Source organism: Brachyhypopomus gauderio, chromosome 9, assembly GCF_052324685.1.
Source record: "Brachyhypopomus gauderio isolate BG-103 chromosome 9, BGAUD_0.2, whole genome shotgun sequence".
In the NCBI taxonomy this organism is placed as follows: Eukaryota; Metazoa; Chordata; class Actinopteri; order Gymnotiformes; family Hypopomidae; genus Brachyhypopomus; species Brachyhypopomus gauderio.
In genome coordinates, this window is record NC_135219.1 from 13442384 (window position 1) to 13457237 (window position 14854).

Genomic DNA, 14854 nt, shown 5'->3' on the forward strand with positions numbered 1-14854 from the left:
GAAAACAGTCTACAGCATTTATGACAATAAAAAAATGTGTTAGATCATCTGCCAGATCATCTGACAGCTGGAGCAGGAAACAAGATTAAAAGCAGAATATTGTTTAAAATGTTTTTGTTCCAATATAATAGACACAACCTTTATATCATGCATTTAATAACGGAATTATTAACTAGTCTTCAGAATATAGTTTTACTGTCTTACTGACAATACAACAGCTCTAACAGTCACATCTCACATCTCATTGGATTTACATGTTGTCCAGTGACCAAGGTCACTGGAATATCCTGAAAGTTGGTCTTCACTGCATGGTCTACACATGCAGATAAAATTAACTAAATGTCCTCAACAAACAGCAGTAAGTTAAGTTTGAAATTCTATAACTTATTTCCTGCTGCAACTTGATATAAATACTTCTTCATATAAAATCATATATATATATATATTGACTGTATGTCACTACGTCAGATATATACCTACACTGTATTGCCAAAAGTATTCGTTCACCCATCCAAATTATTGAAATCAAATGATCACTTTCATGGCCACAGGTGAATAAAATTAAGCACCTAGGCATGCAGACTGTTTTTACAAACATTTGTGAAAGTATGGTTTGCTCTCAGGAGCTCAATGAATTCCAGCGTGGAGCTTTGATAGGATGCCACCTGAGCAACAAATCCAGTCGTGAAAATTTGCTCACTCCTAAACATTCCAATCAACTGTCAGCTGTATAATAAGAAAATGGAAGTGTTTAAGAATGACATCAAGCGCACAGTGCGAAGAGATTGCCAACTTTTTGCAGAGTCAATCACTACAGACACCCAAACCTCATGTGGCCTTCTGAATACCACAAGAACAGTGCGCAGAGAGTTTCATGGAATATGTTTCCATGGTTGAGCAACTGCATCCAAGCCATACATCACCAAGTGCAATGCAAAGCGTCGGATGCAGTGGTGTAAAGCACGCTGCCACTGGACTCTAGAGCAGTGGAGGCTTGTTCTCTGGAGTGACAAATCACGCTTCTCCATCTGGCAATCTGATGGACAAATCTGGGTTTGACAGTTGCCAGGTGAATGTTACTTGATCTGACTGCATTGTGCCAAGTGTAAAGTTTGGTGGAGGTGGGATTATGGTGTGGGGTTTTTCAGGCCCCTCAGTTCTAGTGAAAGGAGCTCTGAAGGCTTCAGCATACCAAGACATTTTGGACAATTCCATGCTACCATGATGCTACCAACTTTGTAGGAACAGTTTGGAGGTGGCCGCTTTGTCTTCCAACATGACTGTGCACCAGTGCACAAAGCAAAGTCCATAAAGACATGGATGGCAGAGTCTGGTGTGGATGAACTGACCTCAAACCGATAGAACACCTTTGGGATGAATTAGAGCAGAGACTGAGAGCCAGGCCTTCTTGTCCAACATCAGTGTGTGAACTCACAAATGCGCTTCTTCTCAAAAATCCCTATAGACACACTCCTAAACCTTGTGGACAGCCTTCCCAGAAGAGTTAAAGCTGTTCTAGCTGCAAAGGGTGGACCAACGTCATATTGACCCCTATGGATTTGGAATGGGATGTCACTTAAGCTCATATGTGAGTCAATGAAGGTGAGCAAATACTTTTGCCAATATGGTGTATGTCATGGCGCTAGTTGGTTGGCGTTGTTGTTCAATGGGTTTTAAATCAGTTTGAGGCTGTCCTCCAAGCTTTTGCTGTATTTTTGTTGTTTTTTGTACTATTTTAGACAGAAAACATAGGTCCCAAGAAAGACATAAGCAGAAAAACAGAAGATGAAAACAGTAAGAACAACAATAGAGTTGAAAAGGCGATCAGGGAGAAGTATAAACAAGGCATTTGTGTGACGGATTGGAATTCAACTTGATGGTTGGGAACGGATTAATCCATGTGTGTATATGTATGTACACTATATATAAACATATATACTGAAGCAGCACAGACTAAAAGCTTCATGCGTTCACCTGAGTTGTCTGCCCAGTGGAATCTTCCACAGCATAAGTACCTTCGCCACTGCTTCTGTACATTTTCTTTCAGAGCACAGTGGAATATGAAAATGAACAACCCTGTTGGATAAGATTAGAGAATCAATTATGAACACAGTCTGCTATCTGCTATGATAATGTACACACAGGATTAACTCACGACGAACAAAAAGGTTCCTCCAGTGTATACATATATATGAATACATTCTAACACACTCTAATACACTCTAATACACTCAAATACCCTCTAATACACTCAAAGCAAGCATGGGTTTCTGGGCTCAGCCTTTGAGCTCCATCACATCACACAGCGTTAAACGTGACCTGCAGAAACACATCCTGCTCATGCATATGAAACACTTTGAATAATGAATGTTACAGCAGGAGAACTACGAGAAATGAGAGTCCAGCACTCTCCGAACGTAAATCACAGGGACGATCTCCAGAACCTCAGAGGACAGGAGAAGTTTGACGTTGCACATATTCATATTCCAGCAGTACCGGCACATACTGGAGTGAAGGTGGGGGACGTAGATGGACCAAGCTGAGATGAATACTAGTCATTGTGTTCCTTAAGAAAGCAAAACAGCCGAGTGTTCTCCAACCAACCCACCTTGCAGGGAGTTAAATATGGAGAAGAGGTAGGTGAAGAGCAGGTTGACAGGGCCCCAGGCGAAGAAGGCAAAGCCCCAGGTCATGCCCAGCAGGAACGTGAGACTGACCACGCTGCGCAGGCTACGCAGGACCTCGTCCCGCAGGGCCCGGTTACCACGCTTCCCGCTCCTGCCGCATATCTGCATCATCACCACGATGAACATGGCCACGTTCATGAGGAAGATGATGGAGAAATACACCACACACGTCACGTAGAACACCACCCTGTTCTTTATCCAGCAGCTACGGCGAAAAGGAAACACAAGCAATAATCAGGAAAGAACTGCAATGAGGAAGCTCATTTCATCATTCATATGCCAATTCATTCTTAATATTCATAATATGTTAAGCAGCCTGTAGTAGCTTTCTTTCCTGTTACTGTGTTTGGCATTTTAAGATGCATTACCATCTTTATGAGGACCGTGTCATATGGAACCAAATTCCCACAGTTAAGTGAGGCGTGTTGTGCTTGGTCATGCTTACAATTCAGATGAGCCGTGGCCATCTTCTCCTTTACCATAATACTCCTTCCCATAGAAATCTCTGTCCACAGCCACCACAATGCTGACCACCACAGCAGGAAGGCCTAGTTGATCAAAACACACACACTTGACATGGACTCCGCCACCGCACAGCGCTGTACTGAGCACACAGCGCCATCACACTTTTACAGTTTAATGCACTGCGTTCCATCTCAACTTTCACCTCTTTGTCAAATAACTCACCCCATCCGACCAGGCAGAACTTGAGGATGTACCTCCGGATGTACGTGTTGAAGACCTTGACCAAGGCGATGTACATGTGGACGGACTCCAGGCCCATCCAGGTGAAGGAGGTGAGGAGGAAGAAGTGCAGGAAGACGGCCACGGCCACGCACGCCGCCGCACTGCCGGACGACGCCAGCCACCCGTCCAGCAGGAACACCATGTTCAGGAAGAGCAGCGATGTGCTCAGGTTCATCAGGATCTTCGAGGGGTAGTCTCGCCGCAGTTTCCTACGGGACGAGCATTCTCCTGGTCACGTCTGGCGTACGGGAACTAGACCTCCATTAAATAATTTAGTACATAATATTTCTCTTTTACATAATGCTTCTATGTGCTTCACATCCATATTGTGTTGGTACAATGTACAACACCACAGCTTCACTATCATACACAGTGACCACTGATGTTAGCACTACTACACACACTAGCACGTTAGCACTACCACACACACTAGCACATGTTGGCACTACCACACACATTAGAACATGTTAGCACTACGACACACACTAACACGTTAGCACACCCCCACACACACACACACACACTAGCACGTTAGCACGACCATACACACTAGAACATGTACTGTACATTCATTGTCTTGTACATAATCTGTATAGGCCTATATCTTAGTTTTTCCCTTATTGATCCATTGCAGTTTACATTTACATAAGTTGAAGCTATACGCTTTAAATAAGTCCAGTTCTTTTATATCCTATTTCTTTTCCATCTATCTTTTTCTTCTCCATGTTTTACTTTAATGACATCCTGCATATGCTCATCTCCCTCGCCACCTGACCAATAGACTTCCCTTCTCCACCTCTTCACTACTCTGTCCATGTGCTCTAGAGGAGTGGAAGCCCTGCATGTCTTCCTCTTATAACTCCGTGGCATGATGGTCTATTTCTATTTTGGGTCTAAAATTAAGAATGTCACATAGTTTAAGTGATTAAATATAAGAATACAATGTACAACTACAAAAAAAAAAACAATATGTTTAAAATATTCATAAGTGGGTGTGAGTTGTGCCACTGGCACAACTTACCCCAGGCCCTATGGCACAAATCACCCCAACCCCACCATTTGGGAAAAAATGCATCATCCAGTAGTTTTGGGCTAACATCATGCTAGCTGCATAGACTCATAGTGTAGCTTACCAAAGTACTAAAACATGTGTAAAATGTTTTCATACTTCTCTATAACTGTTTGGACACAACAATCAAAAATCCTTGATCATAAGAATTTTACTTTGAAAGGCAAAAAACAGTTTTTTGAACTTAAAAGTGCTTTCCTCTTATGCAATGAGGCTCTCTTCTTTGCAGGATGAGTAAAATGAATGTTTTTTCAAAAATTAATGGTCACATAACCAATTTCTTCTCTGGTTCCCTAGAAACAGGGGGTGGCACAACTTCCCCCCTGGCACAAATCACCCCACTCTCCCCTACTGCTTGGATATTGTGTATCGTGTGTATATTATCTGTATATTGTGTATCGTGTGTATACTGCCTGTATTGCCTGAGCGTTACCAACTGCCAGAACCAACTTTCTTGTGTGTGTCAGCAATCTTGGCCAATAAACATGATCCTGAATCTGGAATGTGATCCAGACTTTCTACAACCAAAGTCCTAACATATCTGTGTTCACAGTTTACTCTGCTTTAAAAGAAACACTTTGGTTTGACTAACAGCTACAAACATGTCTCACTAGCTGCTAAATTTCTGCTAAATTTCCTTCGGGATCAATAAAGTATCTACCTACCTAGCTAAGCCTTATTAGGATTCAGAGTGGTAGCACAAGACGACTCTCCATCAAAACAATGGCAGTGTGAACTGAAATGGTTTTGAAAAACCACATTTAAGATCATAAAGTTTTGAGAGGCAACAAGCCAGGGGGATCCCCCATAGTTCTGAATCTGACAGATGGAGACCAGATGAGGATCTTTATAATAACTCCAGCTTGAATAAATGAAGGTCTGTATCCAACCCTCTCACACACATCTACAGAATACAAATAACCGAAGACTTGTTTATGGTAATCATACTCAAAGGCAATGTAGGTGAGGATAGTCACTGCCGTGAAGATCGCTGACACGCCACAGCCCACGTATGTGATGAAGGTCAAGACCCTAGTGTTCCTCTCATCGATCTGCGCCGCAGCTCCAGAAATGTCCTACAGAGAAGACAACCAAACCTTTCTGTAAATTGTCAATACTGAGTCATCTGAGGCAGTAGACATGAGTCCAGTCTACACGGACCCTCAGTGACATGTCTGATGAACCTTGAAGGGTCAAGGGACATCTTCGCTGGGAGACTGAAGATGTGAACATGAAGCTAGGTCAAAGTCCAAGAAGGATAAAATAGCGTTTTTTACTGATAATGCACATACAATCTTACACTTCAATGAGCATATGCATTATTTATGTATCTATAAATTACAAAATAAAATCTCTCAGATGAAAAATGTCTGATCTGTGAGGTATTCACATATCTGAGACACCCAAGCTGATAATGACAAAAAGATGAAAGATTACATATCTCACCATGAGAACACCGAAGTGTGTGAGATGGTTACACAGACAGACTGTTCTGTTGCTGCTGGACTCGGGATCAACCTTACAACCCTCTCTGTTCCACCCACCAGTGCCATCTGTTGGACACACAACACAGTTACACCCGTCCAGATAAGTGATGTGTGCGTGCCAGTCTATAGTCCTGGCCACACACAGTGAACAGAGATTCCATCAGAGATTAACCCGCACTTAATGGAGAACACTTACTCATCATGGTGAAATCCCAGAATACACACAGTGGTTTTGGGTCCCACTGAAAGACAAGTAGATGCAGATTACCAATGGCTTGTGTGGAACTTATTCAATTGGATTTTTTTAATTATAAAGTTGGCTGGATGATCCTGGAAAGTAATAAATTATTCACTAGAACAGGATCACTCAGTTCATTCCTATTTATAGAGATAATGAGAATCAGAGTAATGGCACAATAATGACAAGAACTGATTTATCCATTTTAATAGCAGTGAGAAACTCCAGGAACCTTTATCCTGGCTATCAGAGAAACGCTGCTCTGTGTCCTGGGTCTATTTCCAGAGTCTGTCACTGCGCTGTTACCAAGCTGTGTCACTGTGCTGTCACTGTTCTGTGTCACCGTGCTGTGTCACCGTGCTGTGTCACCATGTGGGGTCACTTTGCGGTGTCACAATGCTGTGTCACCGAGCTGCGTCAGCGTGCTGCGTCACCGTGCTGCGTCACCGTGCTGTCACAATGTGGGGTCACCTTGCGGTGTCACAATGCTGTGTCACCGAGCTGCGTCAGCGTGCTGCGTCACCGTGCTGCGTCACCGAGCTGCGTCACCGAGCTGCGTCACCGAGCTGCGTCACCGAGCTGCGTCAGCGTGCTGTGTCAGCGTGCTGTGTCAGCGTGCTGTGTCAGCGTGCTGCGTCACCGTGCTGCGTCACCGTGCTGCGTCACCGTGCTGCGTCACCGTGCTGCGTCACCGTGCTGTGTCACCGTGCTGTAGATGATTACCTGGTACTGCAGATGGGAGATGTCTATTCTCACAGGGTCTCTCAGGTCTCTGATGGTGAGGTTTCCCACACTGCTGGCCACCACAAAACTGTTCAAGGACAGACTGTTGCTCTGCGGCTCCTGCACAGGAGTCATTAAGCATTGGGCACTGTCATACTTCCTTCAGGACAACAGTGACTTCACATACAGAAATGTAAAGGAAATATAAGAGATGCTAAAGTTAAAAGCCACCGTCAGGGATTCAAAAAAGTAGCTTTATTTACATCAAAATGATTATGCAGTCCGACTGATTTTCAAACTTTGTTTCTGTTAAACAAAAATCTAAATCTAAGAGCATCAGTGTATGAAACGTGAATGTGAAGGCAGGATGGCGAGATGAAGACGATGAAGAATAAAGTTTATTTATTTAACGTAACAACAAAAGCGCTTGAGCACTAATAAACAACTAACATGCAATCCGACGAGTCAGGACAATGACCGATGAAATGCAGTTAAATATACAAACGATAACACATAACAGGTGAGACAAGACAGGTAAGACTAACTAGACTAACATAGATATAGACGAGTACAGACATAGATGAACACACAGACACAGATGAATACAGACATAGAAGCACACAGACATGGACAAACACAGACACAGACATGCCCGAGAGGAGGAGTCAAGGTCTGTACCATGACAGTGTAATTTTCTGGGTGTATAAAAAGTGAAATTATCATCTAACTTTCAATTTGTTGACAACTCAAGGCAGCAACATTGTTAATATGAAATTCCTGATTATGATTTCAAGGTTCACACATTAAACAATGGCTATATTTGTAAGTTGTGCAATACAATAAAAAAATGTGAGATCACCACACTGTTAATAGTTATTAATAAACAATACAGTACTTAATTTTTTATAAAGCATTATATACAAATTCATTATCAATAAACAGCTTTTTTCACTCGACATCAAGTCATTTTATTTGGCGCTTCACAGCACTGACTCTGGGTGTTAGTGTTCACACATGGGATGAATTCACCCAGAGTTCTGTTATCTTACCATTAATGATCCAAAGTGCTGAAGACAAAAACATCAATACAAATTTGCACTTATTAAACAACTTGTAGGGAACTCTGAACAAATGCAGTTAATACTCCGTATAGTGTTGATTAATCTAAAAGAGCCATGATCCCCAGACCAAAACAGCAGGTGCAAATTTACACAAGGACGAGATTTAAGACATAAAGCCCTGGCAGAGTTCTCACCTGGAACAGACCCGTCCTGCTGAAGAACATGAAGTTCATCCTGGAAATGGTCTCCATATCAGTGTTGCTCAGGTTATGCAGCAATGTGGCAGGCAGCTTGATGGAAGCCAGAGGGTTCTGCATCTCAGACTCAAAGTTAATCTGAGGTGACAGAGACGGGGGCAGTATTACCACCACCATCGGCCTCTCCTCCTCCCATACCTCCCACACACCGTGCCACTCAGGAATGGCCAGCAAACCTCTATTTCCAATGTAAGTGAACTGAACACCCAGATGGTGCCTTAAAATACTGCAGCCCAACACAGGACAAGAAAGAAACTGAAAGGGGGAAATGGAGATTCTGCTCGTTATGCAACAGACAAAAAAATCTAACTATCTTTTTAAAAATCCAAACAGAGAACTGATCACAGTGAATTTTTATGCTGTCAAGTAATATAGCTACACTGACCTTATTCACTTTTCTAACAAGTCAAATACAAGAGTTTAAAGTAAATACAAGAGTCAATAAATAAATCTTTATCTATAATGAGAGAATGGTGGTTTAAAGTTGAAAACAAGCCACGGTGTCCTGTCTTTTAAGGCAGGCAGGTTTTAAGGGTTTTGAAGGATTTGAGGATTTCTTTCTTTGTGTTTTAAGGATTCACAGGATAAAGCAGGCAGGCACTGTGGGTCTGTGCTGCTGGCTGGAATGTTGGCACTGTACTGACGTACTCAAGCCCGCAACACGTGCCACACATTCTATGCGCATCACACGTGCCCCACACATGAACTATGGGCAACTATGCATCCCACGTGCCACTTCTCCATGTGTGAAGTGTGTGAAGAAGCAGTAATGATGTGGAGAGGCACGAACATGTCAAAACACCCAGAGAAATGAATACTTCATATTAATACATGAATACTTTATATTATAAACTTAGAATTCCTTATAAAGGCAGACACACACTATACAAATGCTCTTTTGCCTGGCACACATGACACACTGACGGGTACCTGTGGGTCTGAGCCGTTGGCAGGAATATAGGCGCTGAAGGAGGTGCCATTAAAGTCACTTGTGTTGAGAGTAGAGATTCCCACTGCCAGGTTTTTGGAGGTAATGGTCAAAGATGGACCGTCAAACTCAATTTTCTGCACCAGTTCATCCATGGTTTTCAAAGCACTGAAAGAACAGGTATCATTTCAAAGTACACACTTGTTAAATAATGCCAGTAAATTTTAAAGTTCAGGCTGCATTATATTATATATGTATTATACATTCTATTATATTACAATAATCCGAGCCTCTTCACTTAGCTTTCGTTGTGATCCATTTTTTTTTTTTGTTTTTTATATTTCATATTGGATTTCAGCTTTTATAAATGATGGGTAAACACTACGAGGGTCAGGGTTAGATTTAAGGTTAGGGTCAGGGTTAATGTCAGGGTCAGAGTCAGGATTAGGATTGGGGTCAGAGATAGGGTCAGGGTCTGGAACAGGGCTGGGGTCAGGATCAGGGTCATGGTTAGAGTCGGGGGCAGGTTAATGTTTGGTTTTCTCAGCTACGTATGACAGCCAGAAGAAACACGCACGTTTCTGAAGCAGCGAGCTGAGCAGAGTCCGAGCTGATCATCACGTTGGAGATGATGGTCACCACATTGGAGGCCAGAGTGGCATTAATTCTGGCCACATTCACTAGCTTCTTCACCATGGTAACGACCTTTGACACTTCCACAGTTGAGAGCTCATTGTTCGTAATGTCAACAAGTTGAACTGCCACTTCTGCGGCAGTTTCTGTTTTCAGACAGAAAAATCAACCAAAGGTGAAAATCAAATTCAATTATTTTAAGAGCAGAAATTTTCAGTATTTCAAGATTGGAAAATAAACCCACCATGTGAAACTTCAATGTCTTCAATGTCTTTGCAGTCATTAAGGTCTGGCACATGCCAAAATGATGTATAATTTTCTGTGCTAATCATGCTTTGGGAAAAAAAAAACAACTGTGAATAAATTTTTGCTGAGTGCAGTAAAGTATAACTATAAGAACAGAGGGGGTAACTGAAGACTCTAAAAATAAAGGTTCCTCTTAATGGTGTGTAAATAGTTTTGACTTTTGATTGCCTGACCACGTAAGTAGTGACAGTCCAGCTCCCTACTCACCATGTCCTAGATGCATTCTGTTCTTTGTAAGGGAAACAGGGAATGTGTTGGGTGACGGAGGGTCTGCTCTCTGGCCATTTATAGTGGAACGGGTTCTCCTCTGCCTGGCAGTTTTCTGCAGAATAAAGAATAAAGTGTTGCTTTCTATAAGGACCGGTCACACTGGTCAAATTGTGTCAGTCTGATCTGGTTTGTAAGTGGTCCTTGCATTGTTCCACTAGCAGTGCAATCAGTCTCTTGCTGTGGTTAGTTTCACCTGTTGCTAACAGTCGTTGCATTGCATTCCATTTATGTAATTTGAATTTGACAAGCTCACAAATTCTGGCATAACCCTAGTTACAACCTCAATAACAACAGAGCAACAACAAACATTTCAGTAAACAATAACAAAGTTGCATTTCAGCACAGCCATGTAACATGGTTGAAATTTGTCTTAGGTACCAATGGCATCTACGATGACGTTCTCCAGCTGGAGACCACCAGCAGATGTGCTCCTGAGTCTGTTTGCGATGTCAGTGTTGGTCAGGCCTTTTCCCGTGGTGTTTATATACATCAACAGAGCCTTACAGGTGTATCTGTAGAAACACCACCACAACCAATACTTATGTTTCAAACCGCCCTACCACGCAATCATAAAAGTATTTACTACCCAAAACGTTGATTCTGAGTAATTAACAACAGTTGTGTGTGATGGTAGCAGGATAACTGTGATGACTTACCGAGTGTTTGTTGTGCTGGACGAGTCTGTGTGAACACTGGACACAAAACAATAGATCAGAGGCATGTTATTGATTACCACAGCGCTCACATGGGCAGAATCACACACTAGCATACTTTACTCACCTGATGTTATAAACGTAAACAGTGTAGTTCCAGTCCTGAAATGTTTGATTGAACTGTAGAAAAAAAAAACATTTCAGTTTACAGACCAATTGACCTCATATTAACTGCTGATAGGTGACTATACACTTTCAGTAATGATCAGAACAGAAGATGAAAGAAATTAGCATGCAAGTATCTAAGTCTACATCTGCTTACCACACACTACACAGACTAATAAGAGAGGTATGAGTGTGCAGTTTACTGTGTGTTTGTGTATGTGTTTTGAATGAAAGCACTGCATACAGTCCTACCCATTGCGTTATGGTGTCATCTGTGTGCTGGTCACCCATTACTGAGAGAGAGATCCTGTAGAAAGCAGCATCTGTAATTTAAATTGGAATATTAAGTGTTTGAAACAGATAGTGTGCTGTTTAAGGCCTTTCTTCTGTGAGCATAGCAGTAGTAGCCAGTTTGATACAATAATAATTAAATGAACTCCAGCATTTTATGATAATATGACAGTTTTGAGATAAACATTTTGATCCTTTATTCAAAGTTATTTGTTCTTAATCCGTCGAACATTTCTATGGGATTTTTTAGCAGTCTACTGCTATGCTCCACAGCCATCACAAGATGGCACTCCTGTATCTTGTGTTAGTTTAGGACTACAGCACAGTGCATCTCTACCCCAATACCAAGACCTTCTTAGGAGACTACAGAAAATAAGCTGTGCTTATAACAAAGCAGAATGTTCAGAGAACTTGTTTTGATTCTTCACACAGTAATTTCACTATGGTGCCTCCTTCAGATTCATTAGAATGTCTGAATTTCTCAATGTGTGAATTTATGAATCCATGAATGATCTGGGGTTGTCTCCTAAGAAAGAGGAATAATTTTAAAATTATTAGGCAACAATCACAAGAAAACTCTGTAAGGTGCACTACAAGTCAGTGATTGTATGGAATTAATGTTAATATCACCAAATCACACCAAATCCAGTCAGTACACTTCTATTACATATTTAATTCATTTCCTATTAGTATTAGTATACTATTTGGACAAGAAGAAGACACAATGATTATTCTGATCATTTTTCCCCTTTAAAACTATGATTCTGATTTAAAATCACTCTACAACCCACTAGTGTAAAGCAAAGACTAAAGATTCTATATCTCCTTCTAAGTTCTACATCGCATGTGGAGAACATACTGTTCGCAGCTGAACGTCCATACAGACATGTCATTGGAAAGGGATGTTTACATGATTTTGGGGTGAGTTCGGGGGAGTCTGTAGTGGCCCCAAGGGCGGCGCCAGTGGGTCTGGTTCCGTTTGGCAAGGTGGCCAAAGGCAACGTGGCATTTGTGGGAACAAAGGCCTGGTGGCCATTGGCTGGGGGAGACGGATGCGTTTCTCTATCTGTGGTGGCGGGTCAGACAAAAAGCCCATTGTAAATTTGGCTGGAGGGCTTTGCTGATTCATTCTTGGACCAAAATGGCCACTCTGTTGAGACTAGGAATATTTAGCTTCCAGAAGGTCCTCACTGTGGTTAGTTGGAATGGTACTACTAGTGTGCATTGGATCACTGGGTGGTTTGAGAGTATGGGCACTTGATTCTAACACTGAAGGCCAAGGAAGGTGGACAAGTTATGAAATCCACTGGCTGGGTGATGATATCCTGGTGTGGTGAATGACTTACACCTACAGTCATGGTTGATGATACTGTAGGGGGGATGGGGCCAGTGATTGGTGTGCTCTTTCCCACATGAGTCTGGAGGGTCGCTGCTCTAACAGGAACAGAGAGTTCAGTCTGTGTGATCACACTGGACTCTCTGGCAGGCATTCTGCCCGACAGGTTATCCTGTGAGGTGCTGGGTGGGCCGGCCCCAGTCTGCACTGCAGTTGTCACGGCTGTGCCAATGATGAGATCTGATCTATTGTGGGATCGTGCGTGTTTTAGCTGTAGGGTACCTGAGACTTCATAAGGTGTGTTTTTGATATTATATGATACTCTGGGAGTCCAGAAGAGCGGGCGGCAGCAGAGGAAGTGGGGCTATGAAAGCCCTCAAGGCAGACAAGGCTACCGCATCCTCTCCACTAGCATTTTAGCATCACCCTTCCAATCAATGGCCTCTGAGACTTCCAGCCCAGGTGTGCCAGATGGTGTCGAGCTGGAGTCAAAAATGCTAGCAGAGCATGTGCTAAACATGGGAAATCCATCTCTCCTCTTAGCTCTCGTCTGACAATTTGAATTAAGGGGTGAGGACAGAGACCTGGTTGGTTTGTCTGTCATAGTCACCACAGTGTGTGGTTACTCTGAATGGCTGCTGACAGAAATATGAGATGTACGTGACGGGGGCCTTTAGATCTGCTTTGGAACAATTGTTTAAACCCCTGAATAGAGTCTCTAATCTGTTTGCATGTGACTGCTCTAGTGCCCAAGGTGAATCTATTTTGGACAAAGTGACTACTGAAGACGTAAGAGCCACGCCCCCAGGTACGGAGTGACCAGGCCGGGAGTGATCAACTCGCTTGACTCGTTATTGTGCAGCTTTTGCATGGGGATAAATTGGTTCTTTGAGGGGGGGTAAAACCAGGTCACCACTGCCTTTGGCACCTGATGTGAGGAAGCTTTCAGCAGAGTCTGGGGTCGTAGCCAACGAATCAGCAGAGCCAGGGGTCGTAGCCAATGAATTAGCAGCGTCCGATGACAGCGACGGTGGCCTAGGCCTGCTGCTCTCCGTCACGAAATAGTCTCTTAGGAACTGTGTGTCAGGCATCACGCTAGTGTACAAACTCAGAACCTCGACAAGAGCAGGACTGCTGGGCTCTGACTGCAGAAGATGTACTGCAGGAAGTAGTCCTGCTTTAGTGGTGATGGGCGGGGGAGGAGAGGGCGTAGGGCGTGCCCCTGCTGGGAAGGGAGAACTGCCCTGTGAGGGTGAAGCCGTTTGGTAATGGAGGCTCCGCATGGAGGCAGCGATGGTGGAAACAGAAGCTGCTTCAGTTCGATTATAGGCCGTGTTTACTGCAGCTGTCCTGCCATAAGGTTCCTGGTCATGCTCCATGACTGCAGAACTGTGCTGGGTTCCTGTTCCCTGAGAGAGAACCCGGTTCTCAGTGCTCATTAATCCTGAATGCACGCGGTAGAGCAGCGACACTGTAGGCACGGAGGGAGCGGGCAGGGCGGTGGTTTGTGGGAACATGCCAGGTCCTCTTGAAGATGCTGGTGAGACGATCAGCCCTGTAGCAAGAGTCTCGCCCCGCCCGTCAAGCTCAGCGAAAACACTCCACACAGTAACAGGAGCTGACTGACTGTGCGGATCTCTCTGGCTGCCAGCCTTGCTGTTATCATCAGGAGTTGGTGCGCTTGCTGTGGTCAGGTTTTCTAACAGGGACGTGTTCAGAGGGACACCCGTGGTCAGGTTTTCTAACAGGGACGTGTTCAGAGGAACACCCGTGGTCAGGTTTTCTAACAGGGACGTGTTCAGAGGAACACCCGTGGTCAGGTTTTCTAACAGGGACATGTTCAGAGGGACACCCGTGGTCAGGTTTTCTAACAGGGACGTGTTCAGAGGGACACCCGTGGTCAGGTTTTCTAACAGGGATGTGTTCAGAGGGACACCCGTGGTCAGGTTTTCAAACAGGGATGTGTTCAGAGGGACACCCGTGGTCAGGTTTTCAAACAGGGA

At 43.5% G+C, this 14854-nt stretch overlaps 1 protein-coding gene across 8 annotated transcripts in view; it reads right to left on the reverse strand.

Annotated features, from left to right (window-relative positions):
* adgrg6 (adhesion G protein-coupled receptor G6) overlaps window positions 1–14854 on the reverse strand; it is a 49538-nt gene that overhangs the window by 3503 nt on the left and 31181 nt on the right. For all 8 annotated transcript variants that reach the window (XM_077017320.1, XM_077017323.1, XM_077017322.1 and 5 more), the window contains 18 exons: window positions 11477–11547; window positions 11187–11239; window positions 11063–11098; window positions 10785–10918; window positions 10344–10458; window positions 10075–10163; window positions 9775–9976; window positions 9200–9365; window positions 8207–8347; window positions 8001–8018; window positions 6952–7071; window positions 6187–6232; window positions 5950–6056; window positions 5452–5579; window positions 3375–3643; window positions 3133–3235; window positions 2609–2892; window positions 1975–2076 (listed from right to left, as the gene is read on the reverse strand). In XM_077017320.1, coding sequence (XP_076873435.1) covers window positions 1975–2076; window positions 2609–2892; window positions 3133–3235; window positions 3375–3643; window positions 5452–5579; window positions 5950–6056; window positions 6187–6232; window positions 6952–7071; window positions 8001–8018; window positions 8207–8347; window positions 9200–9365; window positions 9775–9976; window positions 10075–10163; window positions 10344–10458; window positions 10785–10918; window positions 11063–11098; window positions 11187–11239; window positions 11477–11547 — 2184 coding nt within the window. The remainder of the gene's footprint in view (window positions 1–1974; window positions 2077–2608; window positions 2893–3132; window positions 3236–3374; window positions 3644–5451; window positions 5580–5949; window positions 6057–6186; window positions 6233–6951; window positions 7072–8000; window positions 8019–8206; window positions 8348–9199; window positions 9366–9774; window positions 9977–10074; window positions 10164–10343; window positions 10459–10784; window positions 10919–11062; window positions 11099–11186; window positions 11240–11476; window positions 11548–14854) is intronic.